Here is a 16,702-nt window from a genome sequence, read left to right as displayed (position 1 = left end):
GGGATTGAATCCACATCTCTTGCGTCTCCTGCATTAGCAAGCAGATTTTTTACCTTTGTATATCAATTATACCTCAGTAAAGCCATAAAAAATAAAAACTGAATCCTATGATTTTTAAAACACATTAAAAATTGTCCTCACAAGATATTTAATATACTTCCCCATGCTATATATTAGGACCTTGTTGTTTATCCATTGTAAATGTATAGTTTGCATCTACGAATGCCAAACTCCCAGTCCATCCCTCTCCCTCCCCATCCCCTCCACCCCCGGCAACCACAAGTCTGTTCTCTACGTCTATGAGTCTGTTTCTGTGTAAACAAAATTTTGCAATTATTGTAAATGGAAAGTAACATTTAAATTGTATAAAAAATTAGAACACAAAAATTTTAATATAACAAATTTTATTGGAGTATAGTTGATTTAGAATGCCGTATTAGTTTCAAGTATACAATATAGTGGGCTTCCCAGGTGACTCAGTGGTAAAGAATCTGCCTGCAAGTGCAGAAGACGAAGGATGCTCGGGTTTGATCCCTGGGTTGGGAAGATTCCCTGGAGGAGGAAAAGGTAACTCACTCCAGTATTCTTGCTGGAAAATTCCATGGACAGAGGATCCTGGTTGGACACAACTAAGCATGCACGTATTCATACAATACAGTAATTCAGTATTTTTGCATATTATATTCCATTATAGGTTATTATAAAATAATGGAGATAGTTTCCTGTGCTATATAGTAAATTGTAGTTGCTTATCTCTTTTATGGATAAGAGTTTGTATCTGTTAATTCCATAGTCCTAATTTGTCTCGCCCCTCTTCCTTATCCCCTTTGGTCATCTTAAGTTTGTTTTCTATGTCTATGAGTTTGTTTCTATTTTGTATATTCCATTCATTTGTTTTATTTTTTAGTTTCCACATATAGGAAATAATGTAAGTATTTGTCTTTATCTGCCTGACATTTTACTAAGCATAATATCCTTTAGGCCTATCTGTGTTGCAAATGGCATTATTTCATTTTTTATGGTTGAATACTATTTCATTGTGTGTGAGCATGCATGCATGTGTGTGTGTGCATGTATATGTGGAAAGCTTCAGATTTTAAATGATAGTGTCTCATGAGCCAGCAATTTTCTTTCCAGATGATAGGGGAAAACAAAAAGTCTCTTTGTGTCTTCTGGGATGAGGTGGTCTGGTCTAATGAAGGGTGCCATGCAATCTTTTACAACGGAACTCGAACTGTATGCAGTTGCAGCCATCTATCCACCTTTGCCATCCTCATGGCCTCGGTCGAGCTGAAGGTATGTGTATAAACACACATGACACTGAAAATCACCTCTGCTGTAGGATGGTGCTGGGATGGAAGGCAGGGATCTTCAAAAAGAAGATGAAAAAATATTAACAGAGTAACAGCTATGTATCTTCCTCTCTTCTTCCTCTTTTTCTTTTCATTTTTTTTTTAATTCAAGGATAATGCTTTACAATGCTGTGTTAGTTTCTGCCATACACCAACATGAATATGTACACCAACATAAGTATATATATATATGTGTGTGTGTATATGTATATACTCCCTTCACTTTTGAGTTTTCCTCTTACCGAACCCCCATCCCACCTTATTAAGTCATCACAGAGTACCAAGCTGAGCTCCCTGTGCTATACAGCATCTTCCAGCTAGCTATTTATTTTACACATGGTAGTGTACTTGTTTCAATGCTACCTGAGAAGCCACAGTGTATATGTTCCAATGCTGCTCTCTCGACTGGTCCCACCCTCTCCTTCCCCCGCTGTGAACACAAGTCCATTCTCTATGTCTGAGTCTCTATTCCTGCCCTGCAAATAGGTTCATCAGTACTGTTTTTCAGGAAGATCCCCTGGAGAAGGAAATGGCAATCCACTCCAGTATTCTTGCCTGGAGAATCTCTTGGACAGAGGAGCCTGGCCAGCTATAGTCCATGGGGTCGCAAAGAGGCGGACACGACTGAGTGACTAACCCGTTCTATATACACATTAATATAAATTTCTCTTTTTCCTGTTAAAAATATACAATCCTTTTAGGAGGTGTATAGTGGTATCTCATTGTGTTTTTAATGTATATGACCTTGATGACTAATGGCATGGAGCCTCTTTTCATGTTTTTGTGGGGTAGAACTTGTGAGTGAAACACCCCTTGTATCTGGAAAACCTAGTCATCCAAAACCACTGCATTCAGCCTTTGGGAATTTCTGGTGGATTTCTTCACATGCAGTCCTGTAGCAACCACATGTTCCTTCTGTGCTCTGTTAAGACTGAAATAGTTCTGTCTCAACTCTCTTGGGAAGAACGCGAGTTAATGTTGCCTCTTTGCTGTGCAAACTTGGCTCTCCAATGAGATCGAGAAAAGTTAAAATTTTTTTAATTAGTTTATCTATTTTCTAACTTTACAATACTGTATTTGTTTTGCCATACATTGACATGAATCCACCATGGGTGTACATGTTTTCCCCTTCCAGAATCCCCCTCCCACCTCCCTCCCCATCCCATCCCTCCAGGTCATCCCAGTGCACCAGCCCCGAGCACCCTGTATCATGCATCGAACCTGGACTGGCGATTCATTTTACATATGATAATTTACATGCTTCAATGTCATTCTCCCATATCATCCTGCCCTTGCCCTCTCCCATAGAGTCCATAATACTGTTCTATTTATCTGTGTCTCTTTTGATGTCTCACATACAGGGTTATCTTTACTGATTAACTAAATACCATATATATGTGTTAGTATACTGTATTGGTGTTTTTCTTTCTGGCTTACTTCACTCTGTATAATAGGCTCCAGTTTCATCCACCTCATTAGAACTGATGCGAATGTATTCTTTTTAATGGCTGGGTAATATTCCATTGTGTATATGTACCACAGCTTCCTTATCCATTCATCTGCTGATGGGCATCTAGGCTGCTTCCATGTCCTGGCTATTATAAACAGTGCTGCGATGAACATTGGGGTACACGTGTCTTTCAATTCTGGTTTCCTCAGTGTGTATGCCCAGCAGTGGGATTGCTGGGTCATATGGCAGTTCTATTTCCAGTTTTTTGAGGAATCTCCACTATCGTTTTCTTATTGTTGGGATGAGAGTCATGTTTCACTGTGATTTTCTAAATCTTTTTAAGAAATTAATTATTTACTTTCAGCTGCCTGGGTCTTCATTGCTGCACATGTACTCTCTCTAGTTGTGGTGCCCAGGCCTCTCATTGTGATGGCCTCTCTTGTTGCAGAGGAGCCCAACAATGGGCCCTAGGGCATGTGGGCTTCACTAGTTGCAGTACACAGGCTCAGTAGTTGCAGCAAGTGGGCTCAGTAGTTGTGGCACATGGGCTTAGTTGCCATACACCACGTGGGACCTTCCTGGACCGGGGATGAAATCCATGTCCCCTGCATTGGTAGGCCAATTCTTCACCAGTGGACTATGAGGGAAGTTCAGTTTGGCCACTATTGATCTGTTCAGTTTCTCACAAGGAAATTAACACCATGCATTGAGGGTTCTAAGACCTGGGTTACTGGGAACCACAGCATCCAAAACAAAAATGAGTTGGAGTCTCTTTTCTCCTGCTGCATCTAGGAGGATCCGGTGCTGACCGTGATCACCTACGTGGGGCTGAGCCTCTCTCTGCTCTGCCTCCTCCTGGCAGCCCTCACCTTCCTCCTGTGTCGATCCATCCAGAACACCAGCACCTCCCTCCACCTGCAGCTCTCCATCTGCCTCTTCCTGGCCTACCTCCTCTTCCTCACAGGCATCAAACGGACAGAGCCCGAGGTAGGAGAATTAGCCAAAACCCTTTCTTACTTATTTTTTATTTTGGCCACACTGCATGACTTGTAGGATGTTAGTTCTGCAACAAAAGATTGAACCTAAGCCCACAACAGTGAAAGTGCCAATTCCTAAGCTGGACTGCCAGGGAATTCCCTTCTTCCTTTTTTAAAACAGCTTTTTCTTTAATTTTTATTGGAGTATGGTTGCTTTACAAGGTTGTGCTTGTTCCTGCTGTACAGCAAAATGAGTCAGTCACACATATACATATATCCCTCCACTTTGGGGCTTCCTTCTCACTCAGGTCACCAGAGTGCATTAAGGAGAGTTCCCTGTGCTATACATTAGGTTCTCATAAGTTATCTATTTTATACATAGTATCAATAGTATAATTCATACATATATAGTTTGCCCTTTTTAAAAGTACATGTCAGTAGCTTTCAGTATATTCATGGAACTGTGTATTCCCTTGGGTAATTTATTATTCGTTATACATTCATACCCACAAATTACATCAGCCTTATCATCCCAACCCCTACCTCTGTCTCCTGGCAATCAGGTTTTTATTCTTTTTTTTTTTAATGAATCTGAGATTTTTCGATTCCACGAATAAAAGATTATACAGTACTTATCTCTGTCTGACAGTCTCCTGAGCATAGCTCAAGGTTCACTCGTGTTCTTCCAGAAGGCAGGAGTCCTCCTTTCTCATGGATAAATGGTACATTAGATATGTTTTTGGAAAATTCCATAGACAGAGGAACTTGATATTACCTATGTCTATAATAGATATAGATATGTTGTTGTTGCTTAGTCGCTAAGTTGTGTCTGACACTTCTGCAAGCCCATGGACCATAGTACACCAGGCTCTACTGTCCATGGGATATCTCAGACAAGAATACTGGAGTAGGTTGCCATTTCCTCTTCCAGGGTATCTTCCCGACACAGTGATCAAACCCACATCTCCTGCATTGACAGTTGGGATCTTTACCTCTGAGCCACCAGGGAAGCCCAAATATAGAGACAGAGATAAAAAACCGTCACCCTGATCAAGATATAGAACATGCCCAGAACTCAGAGTTTTCTTCATGTCCCTTTCCCCAGTTAATTGTCAATTTAAAAACTTTTACAGACTGAATGAACAATGCATAGTGGAGCTGGGTCCTGAGGGTCACTGATTTATGATTCCAAGCTAGAAAGTTTGATATCAAACAAGTGTTTCATGCAACAGCATCTCCAAGGAATGAGGGGGAGAAACCAGGAAGTGAGTGGAGTTTTGCAAAGAATGAGAAGTTGCTATAAAGACTCAGGACCTGATTCTTAACAGAGGAGGGTCTTATTCATTGGTCCAGAAGAGATCATGAGAAGTGTAGAGGAAACCCACTTACCCTCAGACAATGGAAAACGGTCACTGTTCTCTTGAAATGTGTGGAAAGCAGTGTCCTCAAACAAAAGCCAGGTTATACTTTAATCAAAGACATGGGATGTGGGCAATCATTTCCCTGGTGGTCCAGTGGTTAAACTCCACACTTCCAGTGCAGGGAGTGTGGGTTTGATCCCTGGTCAAGTAACTAAGATTCCACATGCCGTGCTGTGCAACCTAAAAAGAGGGGGAAAAAATGACTTTTTCAAGTTCCAGTGGTCCTAAAGACATAGAGGGAACATTCAGTGGACATGAAGAAGGATGGGAGAGGGCTTGCTTACTACAGAAAAGGTCATTCAGAGCAGATGCTTTCATGGTGGAGGAAACCATGAGCTGTTGACTCAAAAGAGAAAACTATGGGGCTTTATGGGGATAAAAATATTGGAGGAGTCACTCATTCACTCATTCATTCATGTACCCAACATATATGCCACAAAGACCAGAGTGACTTCAGTTCTGGGCAGTGACCAAGATGGAAGAGACGGTGATCATGGCAGGACAAGCAGGCCATAAGCTTTCTACGAGGATTAATTTCATCCTCAGAAGGGGAAAGGGGGCAGGGAGGTGGTTAAGGGTTCTTGGGATGGAGACAGCCCTGGCCAGCACTAGCTTCATCCGACTCAGAGAAGGCTAGCATCCATTAGCCAACAGGCAAAGAGGTATCTGATTTCTGCAGTCCTTAACACACTTTGAGTATTGTCTTCTTTCATTTTAAGATGGGCAAAGATCCCTTTGAACTTTAGTTAGCTAGTTAGCTATTTTTGGCCCCGCTGGGTCTTTGTTGCTGCGAGCTTTTGCTAGTTGCACTGAGTGGGGGCCACTCTTCCTTGAAGTACTCGGACTTCTCACTGCGATGGCTTCTTCTGTGTCAGAGCATGGGCTTTAGAGCTCTCGGTCTCCAGTAGTTGTGGTGTTTGGGCATAGTTGCCCCATGGCCTGTGGAATCTTGCCAGACAAGAGATCAAACCCCTGTCCCCTGCATTGGCAGATAGATTTTAAGCCCTGGACCACCAGGGAAGTCCCCCATTCAACTTTAAACATGATACATTTTCAGTTTTTCTTGGGTGGCCCAAGAGACACCCTGCCAAGGCATGGGAATAGACAAGAGGAACCATCCATCCATTTGGAGACATGACTCTAAAGAGAAGGACATGTGAAGAAGGCTAAGGAGCATCTATCACCAAAGTTACTCAGAGACAACCCTGGTGAAGAGCAGATGGTGAGGTCATTGCACCCAGGAAACACTCCAATGGCTCCCCTCTCCCCTTCAGGTGCTGTGCAAGGTCATTGCAGGTGTACTGCATTACCTCTACTTGGCCGCCTTCACCTGGATGTTCCTCGAAGGGCTGCACCTCTTCCTCACTGTCAGGAACCTCAGGGTGGCCAACTACACCAGCGCAGGCAGATTCAAGAAGAGGTTCATGTACCCTGTAGGCTACGGGGTCCCAGCGGTGATTGTGGCTGTGTCTGCAGGGATCAACCCCCAAGGATACGGCACCACTAAGCAGTGAGTACGGGGCTGAAAATGTGCTGTCAGGGACACGGGGACACACTTGTCTTCGTGGGAAACTGAGGGTGGAGGAAGGGTTGAGTAGATCATGACTCAGGTTAGGAATAAAGATGATGAACATTTATTTCTCCAGCCCCTGGGGCAAAGTGTTTTGTATACATCATTTCTCATCTCTATCAAAACATCCCTAGAGGAAAGTGCTCCAATTGTTCCCATTTTGTATACTAAGCAAACTGAAGTTTAGAGAAAAAAGGTGAACGATTAGTCTAAAGTGACACAGACAGTAGACTGGAAGGAGCATGAATTCTTATTTTTTATATAAATGTCTGTATTTATAAGTGTCACATGTTTATAAATCTTTACTACTTCTATTAGTGGAAGTAATAACTGGTTTTATAAAAAATAATACTCTAATAAAGAACCTCTGTAATACCACTAAGCCCAGTATGTGTTAGTCACTCAGTCACGTCTGACTCTGCAACCCCATAGACTGTGGCCCACTAGGCCCCTCTGCCCATGGAATTTTCCAGGCAAGAATACTGGAGTGGATCACCATTTGCTACTCCAAGGTATCTTCCCGACCTAGAGTTTGAGCCCATGTCTCCAGTGTCTCCTGCTTTGGCAGGTGGATTCTTCACCAACTGCACCGCTTGAGAAGCCCCTTCAGTCAGTTCAGTTGCTTAGTCATGTCCGACTCTTTGCGACCCCATGAACTGCAGCACGCCAGGCCTCCCTGTCCATCACCAACTCCCGGAGTCCACCCAAACCCATGTCCTTTGAGTCGATGATGCCATCCAACCATCTCATCTTCTGTTGTCCCCTTCTCCTCCCGCCCTCAATCTTTCCCAGCATCAGGGTTTTTTCCAGTGAGTCAGTTCTTCTCATCAGGTGGCCAAAGTATTGGAGTTTCAGCTTCAACATCAGTCCTTCCAATGAACACCCAGGACTGATCTCCTTTAGGATAGACTCGTTGGATCTCCCTGCAGACCAAGGGACTCTCAAGAGTCTTCTCCAACACCACAGTTCAAAAGCATCAACTCCTCGGCTCTCAGCTTTTTTTATAGTTATATAAATATACATATAAATATATATTTTTATAAAAATGGGATCATGATAAAGATACTGCATGTAATTTGTTTATTCCCTTAATACTCTCCAGACCAGAACACTGGAGTGTGTAGCCTTTCCCTTCTCCAGGGGATCTTCCCAACCCAGGGATCAAACCCAGGCCTCCTGCATTGCAGGCATATTATTTACAGCTGAACCACAAGGGAAGCCCAAGAACACTTAAGTGGGTTGCCTATCCCTTCTCCAGGCGATCTTCCTGACTCAGGAATCAAACTGGGGTCTACTGCATTGCAGGCGGATTCTTTACCAGCTGAGCTATCAGGGAAGCCCAATATATATAATATACATGTAAATGTATATTTTTTATAAAAAGCAGGATCATGATAAAGGTATTGCATGTAATTTGTTTATTCTCTTAATAATATGTAGTAGACTTTTTCCACATTAGTAGTACAGATATACATCATCATTCAATGTATTACTTTGTATATTCTTAGCATATTTATAAAATTAATCTCTAAGTGATAGACATCTGAAATTCTTTACAAATTTTTGCTGTCATAACCAAATGCTTCCATAAACTTGAAGGAGCGTGAATTCTAGACTTGATTACCTGATTCCAAATTCAAGGTTCCTCACTTACTAGCCTGGTGACTCTGGTGACAGTTAAATTCTTTCCTAGGTTTTCTCACCTGTAAAATGAAGGCAGTAATACTCTCTACTTCCAAGTATTAGAATGGTACCTGACACATGTAAATGCTATATGCATGCTCAGTTACTTCAGTTGTTATCCAACTCTTTGTGACCTTATGGACTGTAGCCCACCAGGCTCCTCTGTCCATGGGTTTCTCTAGGTAAGAATACTAGAGTGGGTTGCCATGCTCTTCTCCAGGGGCTCTTCCCCACCCAGGGATCAAACCCACGTCTCCTTCATCTCCTGCACTGCATACAAATTCTTTACCAGCGAGCCACCTGGGAAGCCCAAAAAATCCTATATAAATATTATCTATTGCAGATTATTTATTGTATTCCATTACCTTTTTAAAACGCTGCTACTGTTGCTTTCTGTTTTTCAGTTGCTGGATCAACATAGAGAAAGGATTTATCTTGAGTTTCTTAGGACCCATATCAGCAGTCATCTTGGTAGGTTTGTAGTGTGTGTGTGTCTGCCACAGGTGCCATGTATATATAGAGTATGTGTGGTGGTATGTAGTATTCAACTTAATTTGAAGATCAAAAGAGGTACTATTTTTTAATGCAGTATAGCTGATTTACAATGTTATGTTAGTTTTGGGTGTACAGTAAAGAGATTCAGCCATACATATAATGGAAAGTAAGCTGAAAAAGTATATATATATGTATGTGTATGTATATATATATATACTTTTCAGATTCTTTTTCATTATAGATTATTACTAGGTATTAAATATAGTTCCATATGCTATACAGTAGGTCGTTATTGTTTACCTGTTCATATATAGTAGTGTGCATATGTTAATTCCAACCAACTAATTTATCCTTCTCTCCACTTCCCCTTTGGTAACCATAGTTTATTTTCTGTTTGTCGGTCTATTTCTGTTTTGTATTTAAATTCATTTGTATATTGTTTTTAGATTCCACATATAAGCAAGAGCATATGATATTTGTCTTTCTCTGACTTAACTTCACTTAGTATGATAAACTCTAGCTGTAACCATGTTGCTGCAAATGGCATTATTTCATTCTTTTTATGACTGAATAATATTCCATTGTATTTATGTACCACATCTTCTTTATCCATTCCTCTGCTGATGGACATTTAGGTTGCTTCCATGTCTTGGATACTATAAATAGGGCTGCAGTGAACATTGGGGTACATGTATCTTTTCAAAGTGTTACTTTCTCTGCATATATGCTCAGGAGTGGGATTGCTGAATCATATAGTAGTTCTAGTTTTACTTTTTGAAAGAATCTCCATACTGATTTCCATCCTGGTTTTACCAATTTACATTCCTACCAACAGTGTAGGAGGGCAAAATAGGTACTATTTTAACACTCATTTGTTTCCTTTTATTAGCAGATCTTTGAGCATATGTCTTTATTTAAAATTTTTTGAGTATATTTTTGCCATCAAAAAGTCTACAAACAATAAATGCTGGAGAGGGTGTGGAGAAAAGGGAACACTCTTACACTGTTGGTGGGAATGTAAACTAGTACAGCCACTATGGAGAACAGTGTGAAGATTCCTTAAAAAACTAGAAATAGACCTGCCATACAACCCAGCTATCCCACTGCTGGGCATACACACTGAGGAAACCAGAGTCAAAAGAGACACATGTACCCCAGTGTTCATTGCAGCACTGTTTACAATAGCTCAGACATGGAAGCAACCTAGATTTTCATCAGCAGACAAATGGATAAGGAAGTTGTGGTACATACACACAATGGAATATTACTCAGCTATAAAAAAGAATGCATCTGAGTCAGTTCTAACAAGTGGATGAAACTGTAGCCTATTATACAGAGTAAAGTAAGTCAGAAAGATAAGCACCAATACAGTATATTAACACATGGAATTTAGAAAGACAGTAACGACAACCCTATATGCAAGGCAGCAAAAGAGACACAGTTGTAAAGAACAGACGTTTGGGCTATGTGGGAGAAGGCAAGAGGGGGATGATATGAGAGAATAGCATTGAAACATGTATATTACCACATGTAAAACAGATGACCAGTCCAAGTGTGATGCAAGAAGCAGGGCACTCAAAGCCAGTGCTCTGGAACAACCCAGAAGGGATGGCGTGGGGAGGGCGCTGGGAGGGGGCTTCAGGATGGGGAGACACATGTGCACCCATGGCTGATTCATGTCGATGTATGGCAAAAACCACCACAATACTGTACAGTAATTAGCCTCTGATTAAAATAGATTAATTAATTTTTTAATGATAAAAATAAAAATCTTTTTAAAGGAAAAAAATTTTGAACACATTTAAATGCTGATGAATAGAGAAGAAATCATCCTTGTATCTCTAATATCTAGCATACCATACATACTTAATATATATTTGTTGAATAAACAAATGAGTGGGTATGTAAAAATATAATTGTGAATATGATAGAATTATGTGATTTGGAAGTGATTTCACCAAGCGTTCTTAAATCTTCTTCAGTTTTTATGTTTGTTCGACTCAAGATATAGTCTGATGATTAGTCAGTTTAGGCTAAAGTGTGCTACAGTGACAAAGAAGTCCCAACATCTCAATGGCTTGACAGAGCAAATATGTTTTTTGTACTGTTTTTGCAAAGTCCAGTGTGGATCAAGAGACTCCTCCTCACGTGAGATTCAGCTTTACTTTTTTTTATGACTGTGCTGGTTCTTCATTGCTTTGTGCAGGCTTCCTCTTGTTGTAGTGAGTGGGGGCTACTCTTTCTTGGGTGCTCACGTTTCTCACTGAGGTGGCTTCTCTTGTGGAGCACAGGCTCTAGGCATGAGGGCTTCAGAAGTTGCAGCACATGAACTCAATAGTTCTGGCATGTGAAGTTAGTTGCTCCAAGGCATGTGGGATCTTCCCAGACCAGGGATTGAACTCGTATCTCCTGCATTGGCAGCCAGATTGTTAACCCCTGTGGCACCAAGGAAGTCCTCAGCTTTTCTTTTATGATTCTATTATTTTGACACATGACCACATTGGTTGTTGCTGGAGGGGAAGAGAATTGAAGACTGTAGGATTCAGGCATATATCACTGCGGCCAACATCTCATCCACTAAAATTCAGCCACATGCCCCAGACTATCTGAAATGAGCCTGGAAAATAACAGCGCATGGCCCATGTGTGCAAGGAAAGGCATTGGTGGAGACACCACATTGAATTGTGTTTCTGCCACCTGACCACCCACACATGTTCTTTTGTGGGCTTTCAGGAGCTCCTCAATGGTATTGTACAAGTATCCCCAGTCTGCTCCAAAGGAATTTCAATATATTCTTTTTTTAAACTTTTTGGCTGTGCTATGAGGCATAACGGATCCTAGATCCTGACCAGGGGTGGAACCTGCACCCCCTGCATTGGAAGCATGGGGTCTTAACCACTGGACCACCAGGGAAGTCCCCAAGTTTCAGCATATTCTAACTATAAAATCTTATACCTTTCCCCATAATCTTCAGTGCTTTCTACTTTGACTCTCTCTTTATTTTTTTTTTTCCTTAAGGTATAGTTGCCTTGCAATGTTGCACAACAAAGTGCATGTAGCATGTTAGTCACTCAGTCATGTCCGACTCTTTGCAACTCCATAGCCCACTAGGCTCTTCTGTCCATGGAATTCTCCAGGCAAGATTACTGGAGTGGGTTGGCATTCCCTTCTCCAAGGGATATTCCTGATCCAGGGGTTGAACCCTGGTTTCCCACACTGCAGGCAGATTCTTTACTAACTGAGCCAGCACATATATACCCTCTCTCATGGCCCTCCTTCCCACCCACCCCCATCTCACCCCTCTAGGTCATCATAGAACACCCAGCTAAGCTCCTTGCACTCTACAGCAGGTTCCCACTAGCTATCGGTAGCTATCTACACATGGTATCTTTACACATGGCAGTACACATACGTCAGAGAAAACCATAAAAAGAAAACAAGCCTCAGAATGGGAGAAAATAATGGCAAACAGCAACTTACAAGGAATGAATCTCCAAAATATACAAACAGCTCATGAAATTCAATATGAGAAGAAACACACCCAATCAAAAAATGGGCAGAAGACCTATGTAGACATTTCTCCAAAGAAGACACATAGATGGCCAAGAGAAACATGAAAAGATTCTCAACATCATGAACTAGTAGAGAAGTGCTGATCAAAACTACAATGAGTAGTTCACCTCACACTCGTCAGAATGGCCATCATAAAAAAAACTGCCTCTGTATATTGGTCCTCAGTTAGTATCTTATTTTTTTTTCTTTCAGATAAACTTAATCTTTTATTTGATAACCCTGTGGATTTTGAGAGATCGACTTTCTTCCCTCAATAAAGATGTGTCCAAGATACAAAACACAAGGTAAAATGGGTTTAGACAGTTTAATGGGCTTAGCATAAGTTGTAGTTCTAAAGGATATTTTTTTCAAGCATGCATGCATGCTCAGTTACTAAGTGGTGTCCAATGCTTTGCGACCTCATGGACAGTAGCCCACCAGGCTCCTCTATCCATGGGATTTCCCAGACAAGAATACTGGAGTGGGTTGCTATTTCCTCCTCCAGGGAATCTTCCCAACCTCGGGATCAAATGCACATCTCCTGCATCAGCAGGCAGATTGTTTACCTACTGAGTCACCTGGGAAGCCCCTAAGCAGTCATCTGTAGAGAGTTGCCTACCATGTTAGGAACCACTGTCAAATGAGAATCAGCCTTAAAGTCATATGTATTTGAAACCTTGAAATTAATGAGAAGATTCATAGAACCAGAAAGTAGAATTGATGTTGCCAAGGGATGAGAGTATGAAGAAATGGGTACTTATTGTTTAATGGATACAGAGTTTCAGTTCTTCAGAGTGAAAAAAAAAGCTCAGTAGAAAGATAGTGTTGCTGATAGGGCAGCAATATGAATGTATTTAATGCCTATGAATTGTATGTTTAAATATAGCTGTAGTAAATTTTGTGTTATGTGTATTCTGCTGCATTAAAATAAGTAATGGTAAAATACCATTCCTGGAGAAGGAAATGTCAACCCACACTAGTATTCTTGCCTGGGAAATCCCATGGACACAGGAGCCTGGTGGGCTACAGTCCACTGCGTCACAAGAGTTGGACACAACTTAGCAACTAAACAACCACCACTATCACAAAATATCATTCCAGTTATAAACATTCATGTTAGAGGAAAACACCCATGGAATAAACTCATGTTCATCTATTAGAGTTTTTACAATGAAAATGATAGCATTACTTCCAAATACTGCACTCACAACCACATTTTCTCCAAGTCCATCTTGGCTTGAGAAAATTTCACCAGTAACTGGAGAAAATGGGCTTCCCAGGTGGCTCAGTGGTAAAGAATCTGCCTGCCAATACAGGAGATCTAGGCTCGACCCCTGGGTTGGGAAGATCCCCTGGAGAAGGAAATGGCAACCCAATCCAGTATTCTTGCCTGGGAAATCCTACGGACAGAGGAGTCTGGCAGGCTACAATCCATTGGGTTGCAAAGAGTCAGATATGACTTAGCAACTAAATAACAACAACCGGAGAGGAAGGCAGATGGGATCTGAAGACAGAATAACATACTACACAAGAGAGAAGGTGGTGAGTTGGTGACTCTCCTTCTTGGTGTTAACAGGATGCTGACGTTTAAAGCCATTGCTCAGCTCTTCCTCTTGGGCTGTTCCTGGTGCCTTGGCTTCTTTCTCGTTGAGCTGATAAAGGAACCCATCAGATCCATCATTGCCTATGCTTTCACCATCACCAATGTCCTGCAGGGAGTCTACATCTACTTGGTCCACTGCCTCCTCAGCCAGCAGGTAATGGGACCCATCCTGTCTTCTTCCCAGCTCCCAGCTGGTGTCCTCTCATGCATTTACCTGGCTAGCCCTTCTCTCCCACATGATGCCCTCCTGCCTGATGGTGTGTTCCCATTTTCCCCAAGCCTACCATTCTCCACTGAGTCCTGGAGTTCAAGCCCCTGCTTGTAGAAGCATTTTTTATGTATCTGTAGGATGAGGTGAGTTCCACATCCTACCACTCCGCCATCTTGATTCCCCTTTGGGAGTTCAAGTCTCCATTTTCCTATTTTCCAGTTTCCCAACACATGAATCTGTAATGAGTATTGGATGGTAGCTTCCCCATTCTTCTCAGATCATGAATATGGGGTCTGACGGCAGCAAAACTAACGTTTGGGAGACAGTGGTTTCCATTTCTTAATATTCACATTGTATATTAATGGTTATTAGTTGCTTGGCTCTGGGAGATCCAGGGGGTGCTTTCTGAACAGTGAAGAAATCAGAGATGGGAAACAACATAATTAGACATTAATAACCAACTGTGATTTGCACCATGGGGAAAATTGTTAGGTGGACATTAAACTACCAAGTAGGGCTTCTTTAGACTTGACGGTGAGGGGCTTAAGGTGAGTAGAAGACAACCAGCCAAAGAAGGGAAGCAAAGCTGATGTGGAAACCCTTGCCAGTCCCAGAACCCAAAGATTTGTAGTGAGGGCAGTGCTCTGAGTGTAGGAGAATGTGGTGGTAGTGATGATCCAGGTGCCAGCATTGGCTGGACTATATAAACTTTTTAAGCAGTGATTTTGCACTGCATTCTGACTCGATAAATAGATAGATATTGCTAGGTTTCACTCCAACAGGGTTGTATGGATCTCAGAGAGACGTGTAGTCAGGTGTAAATGTAAGAGTTGAACCATAAATAAGGCTGAGTGCTGAAGAATTGATGCTTCAAACTGTGGTGCTGGAGAAAACTCTTGAGAGTCCCTTGGACAGCAAGGAGATCAAACCAGTCAACTCTAAAGGAAATCAACACTGAATATCCATTGGAAGGACTGATGCTGAAGCTGAAGTTCCAATACTTTGGCACCTGATGCAAAGAGCCAACTCATTGGAAGACCCTGATACTGGGAAAGATTGAGGGCAGGGGGAAAAGGGGGCAACAGATGATGTGATAGTTGGATGGCATCATTGACTCAATGGATGTGAGTTTGAGCAAATTCCAGGAGATACTGAAAGACAGGGAAGCCTGGTGTGCTGCAGTCCATGGGGTCTCAAAGAGTGGGATAAGACTTAACAACTGAACATCAACAACAACATTGAGAGGAGGAATCAATTCTCAGTGGTTACAGAAAATTGCGCATGCTCTTAAGGATAATATAAATGCTGTGTTATCATTAGCATAAAGATGCATATAGGCTGATCCACAAATAATATCTCTGTAATCACTCATAGGGGCCTCCCTGGTGGCTCAGATGGTAAAGAATCTGCCAGCAATGCAGGAGACCTGAGTTTGATCCCTGTGCTGGGAAGACCCCCCTGGAGAAGGGCAGGGAAATCCATTCCAGTATTCTTGCCTGAAGAATTCCATGGACAGAGGAACCTGGTGGGCTACAGTACATGGGATCACAAAGAGTTGGACATGACTGAGCGACTAACACACAATCACTCATAGATCAATCTATCTGATGTAGCCTTTATGGACCATCTGCAAATAAAAATGGGGGAAAGTACTATTTTCGGTAGCATCCGTGCATATAGCCAGGAAGTATTAAAAGGCAAGATTTTTGTTTGCCATCTTTTTCAGGTGAGAGATGAGTACGTAAAGTGGCTTAGGAGGATGAATAAAAAGACAGAGTCTGACAGCTACATGCTTTCCAGCTCTACCAGCCAAACCCACATGGTAAGATGATTTCCTCTCTTAGTCCATGCTGTTTCCTAATTTGAATTATTCTCTTCAAATCAGCCGGCAGTTAGGTCTGCCCCTCCCCCAATAGTGCGACTGGACCATACGTTGATTCTTGGTACAAGAACCTGTTAGCATCTCTGTCTCAGCTTACTGTGCAATATCTGACACTGAGCATCTCTAGGGTGGGGTAATAGCATACTTACCCACATATAATCTGCACAGTGAAAGATTTTGTTTTTCTGGGATTATTGGTTTCTGAGTGCAAGGGCTTCCCCAGGGGCTCAATGGTAAAGAACCTGCCTGCCAATGCAGGAGATGTGGGTTAGATCCCTGACTCAGGAAGATCCCCTGGAGAAGGAAATGGCAACCCACTCCAGTATCCTTGCCTGGGAAATCCCATGGACATAGGAGCCTGGCAGGCTGTGTAGTCCATTGGGGTCCCAAAAGAGTTGGATACAATTTAGCAACTAAATAACCACATCAATCTGAGTCCAAACCTTGGAGTTACAAAATAGTGAATGGAACTTTTTCTTATTTTTGTTATATTGTAACTAAGATAT

The 16,702-nt window shown here is 41.9% G+C and overlaps 1 protein-coding gene and 1 long non-coding RNA gene across 2 annotated transcripts in view; one reads left to right on the top strand and one right to left on the bottom strand.

Annotated features, from left to right (window-relative positions):
- The window catches only part of LOC145509852 (adhesion G protein-coupled receptor E3-like), a 42,420-nt gene that overhangs the window by 24,174 nt on the left and 1,544 nt on the right, over positions 1-16,702 (top strand). The window contains exons 12-18 of the mRNA XM_081499302.1: positions 1,138-1,296; positions 3,595-3,789; positions 6,475-6,710; positions 8,858-8,924; positions 12,714-12,805; positions 14,077-14,257; positions 16,041-16,136. Of these exons, the coding sequence (XP_081355428.1) occupies positions 1,138-1,296; positions 3,595-3,789; positions 6,475-6,710; positions 8,858-8,924; positions 12,714-12,805; positions 14,077-14,257; positions 16,041-16,136 (1,026 nt within the window). The remainder of the gene's footprint in view (positions 1-1,137; positions 1,297-3,594; positions 3,790-6,474; positions 6,711-8,857; positions 8,925-12,713; positions 12,806-14,076; positions 14,258-16,040; positions 16,137-16,702) is intronic.
- LOC145509862 (uncharacterized) lies at positions 388-3,216 on the bottom strand. The gene is made up of 2 exons (XR_014056503.1): positions 2,790-3,216; positions 388-1,369 (listed from the first exon to the last, which is right to left on the bottom strand). It is a non-coding gene; the product is annotated as an uncharacterized LOC145509862 (long non-coding RNA).

Source organism: Giraffa tippelskirchi, chromosome 6 (genome assembly GCF_054371585.1).
Source record: "Giraffa tippelskirchi isolate mGirTip1 chromosome 6, T2T-mGirTip1v1.2.pri, whole genome shotgun sequence".
Lineage (NCBI taxonomy): Eukaryota > Metazoa > Chordata > Mammalia > Artiodactyla > Giraffidae > Giraffa > Giraffa tippelskirchi.
This window is presented reverse-complemented; position numbering and strand designations above follow the sequence as displayed.